The following is a 1,917-nucleotide window of genomic DNA, read 5'->3' on the forward strand; positions in this document are numbered from 1 at the left end:
CTTAAGTGCTTCAAGTTTTCATTTTACTTGATTGACAATTTTCTAAAAATGAGGCTTCTAAAAGATATCATTCTATCTTAAAGGTATTTGTTTTATTTTACTGTGACTACAGGTCAGCTATTTATAGTCATTCTGGCCTCACATCATCTAGATTTTTGTTTTCAATATGATTTTCATAAGAGGTAACACATGAGCTAAGAACAAAACACTATTAGTATGGCATTTGTCACACCTGAGTAATTATTCATGAAGTCATAATAAGCTTGTGAAAATAATCAGTACTTGTAGTTACTTGACTCAAATAGTAAAGAAGTTCTACATGCATGCTGGTAACAGTTTTTTTTACAACATTTTTGGTTTCTTCCAAAAGATGCTCAAGAAATAAAAATGTACAAAACTCGACATCTCTACCAGAATTCCATTTCATTCAACTCTCAGAAGTTCCAGACCTACAGCCTGTTCTCTTTGGCCTCTTCTTGTCCATGTACCTTTTGGCCCTCTTTGGAAACCTGCTCATCATCCTGACAGTAAGCTCTGACTCCCATCTCCACACACCCATGTACTTCTTCCTCTCCAACCTGTCCATAGTTGATATTGGTTTCATCTCCACCACTGTTCCAAGGTTGATTGTGGACATCCAAACTCACTTCCAAGTCATTTCCTATGTGGGCTGCCTGACACAGATGTCACTGATTATAATTTTTGCATGTATGGATGATATGCTTCTGACCGTGATGGCATATGACCGGTTTGTGGCCATCTGCTACCCTCTACATTACCAGGTCATTATGAATTCCAATCGCTGTGGTGTTTTACTTCTAGGGTCTTTTCTTCTTAGCCTTGCAGAATTGCTGTTGCACTATGTGGCAATATTAAATTTTTCCAACTGTGAAGATTTTAGTGAAATCTCCAACTTCTTCTGTGACCCTTCTGAAGTACTTAAACTTGTTCATTTAAATCCTGTGATCAATACCATATTCATATTCAGTATAGGCACTCTCTTTGGGTTACTTCCTATGTCAGGAATCCTTTTCTCTTACTTTAAAATAGTTTCCTCTATCTTACGAACATCATCATCAAGTGGAAAGCACCAAGCCTTCTCTACCTGTGGGTCTCATCTGTCCATTGTTTGCCTGTTTTATGGAACAGGAATAGGATTGTACCTCAGCTCCTTTCTTTCACATTCTCCAAGAAATAACGCAGTAGTTTCACTAATGTACACTGTGGTCACACCTATGTTGAATCCCTTTATCTACAGCCTGAGGAACAAGGACATTAAAACTTCTTTAAGGAAGATTCTTAGCAGAACATTCTAATCATTGACATTCTTTTTTTGTTTGTTTGTTTGTTTTTCGAGACAGGGTTTCTCTGTAGCTTTGGTGCCTGTCCCGGAACTAGCTCTTATAGACCAGGCTGGCCTCGACCTCCCAGAGATCCTCCTGCCTCTGCCTCCCAAGTGCTGGGATTAAAGGCGTGTGTCACCATCGCCTGGCATCATTGACATTCTTTATGAATTTACCTTAGTGTGAATATATATATATATATATATTAACTGTAAATATAAATCTCAGTTAATGACTCATATTAATTTACTAATACTGAATAATATTGCATGAGAAAGTGATGATCCTTGAGGCTTCACATATGGTAGATGGATAGTGAGGTGGTTTGAAAGGAAGTGGCCCCCATAGGGAGTGGCAACATTAGGAGGTGTGGCCCTTTCAGAAGAAGTGTGTCACTGTGGAGGTGGCCTTAGAAGTCTCTCTTCTTTATTTCTCTTTCAATGTGACAGCCAATTGACTTCCTGTTGCTTACAAGATGTGGCACTCTCAGTTGCAGTAGCACATCTGCCTGCACACTACCATATTCCTTGTCATGATGATAATGGACTGAACCTCTGAAACTGTAACCAGTCAC

At 38.9% G+C, this 1,917-nt stretch overlaps 1 protein-coding gene across 1 annotated transcript; it reads left to right on the forward strand.

Moving 5' to 3' along the window:
- The first annotated feature begins 323 nt into the window (after positions 1-323).
- LOC130884743 (olfactory receptor 7E24-like) lies at positions 324-1,316 on the forward strand. Its single transcript, XM_057785866.1, has one exon. It carries the CDS (start codon positions 324-326, stop codon positions 1,314-1,316), a length of 993 nt encoding a protein of 330 aa, XP_057641849.1.
- Positions 1,317-1,917: the final 601 nt, after the last annotated feature.

The sequence above is a fragment of the Chionomys nivalis genome, chromosome 12, assembly GCF_950005125.1.
Source record: "Chionomys nivalis chromosome 12, mChiNiv1.1, whole genome shotgun sequence".
Taxonomy (NCBI): Eukaryota; Metazoa; Chordata; class Mammalia; order Rodentia; family Cricetidae; genus Chionomys; species Chionomys nivalis.

Bases quoted from the DNA above. Each gene is read 5' to 3' on its own strand.
- LOC130884743 (XM_057785866.1), top strand. From the start codon at position 324: ATGCTGGTAACAGTTTTTTTTACAACATTTTTGGTTTCTTCCAAAAGA.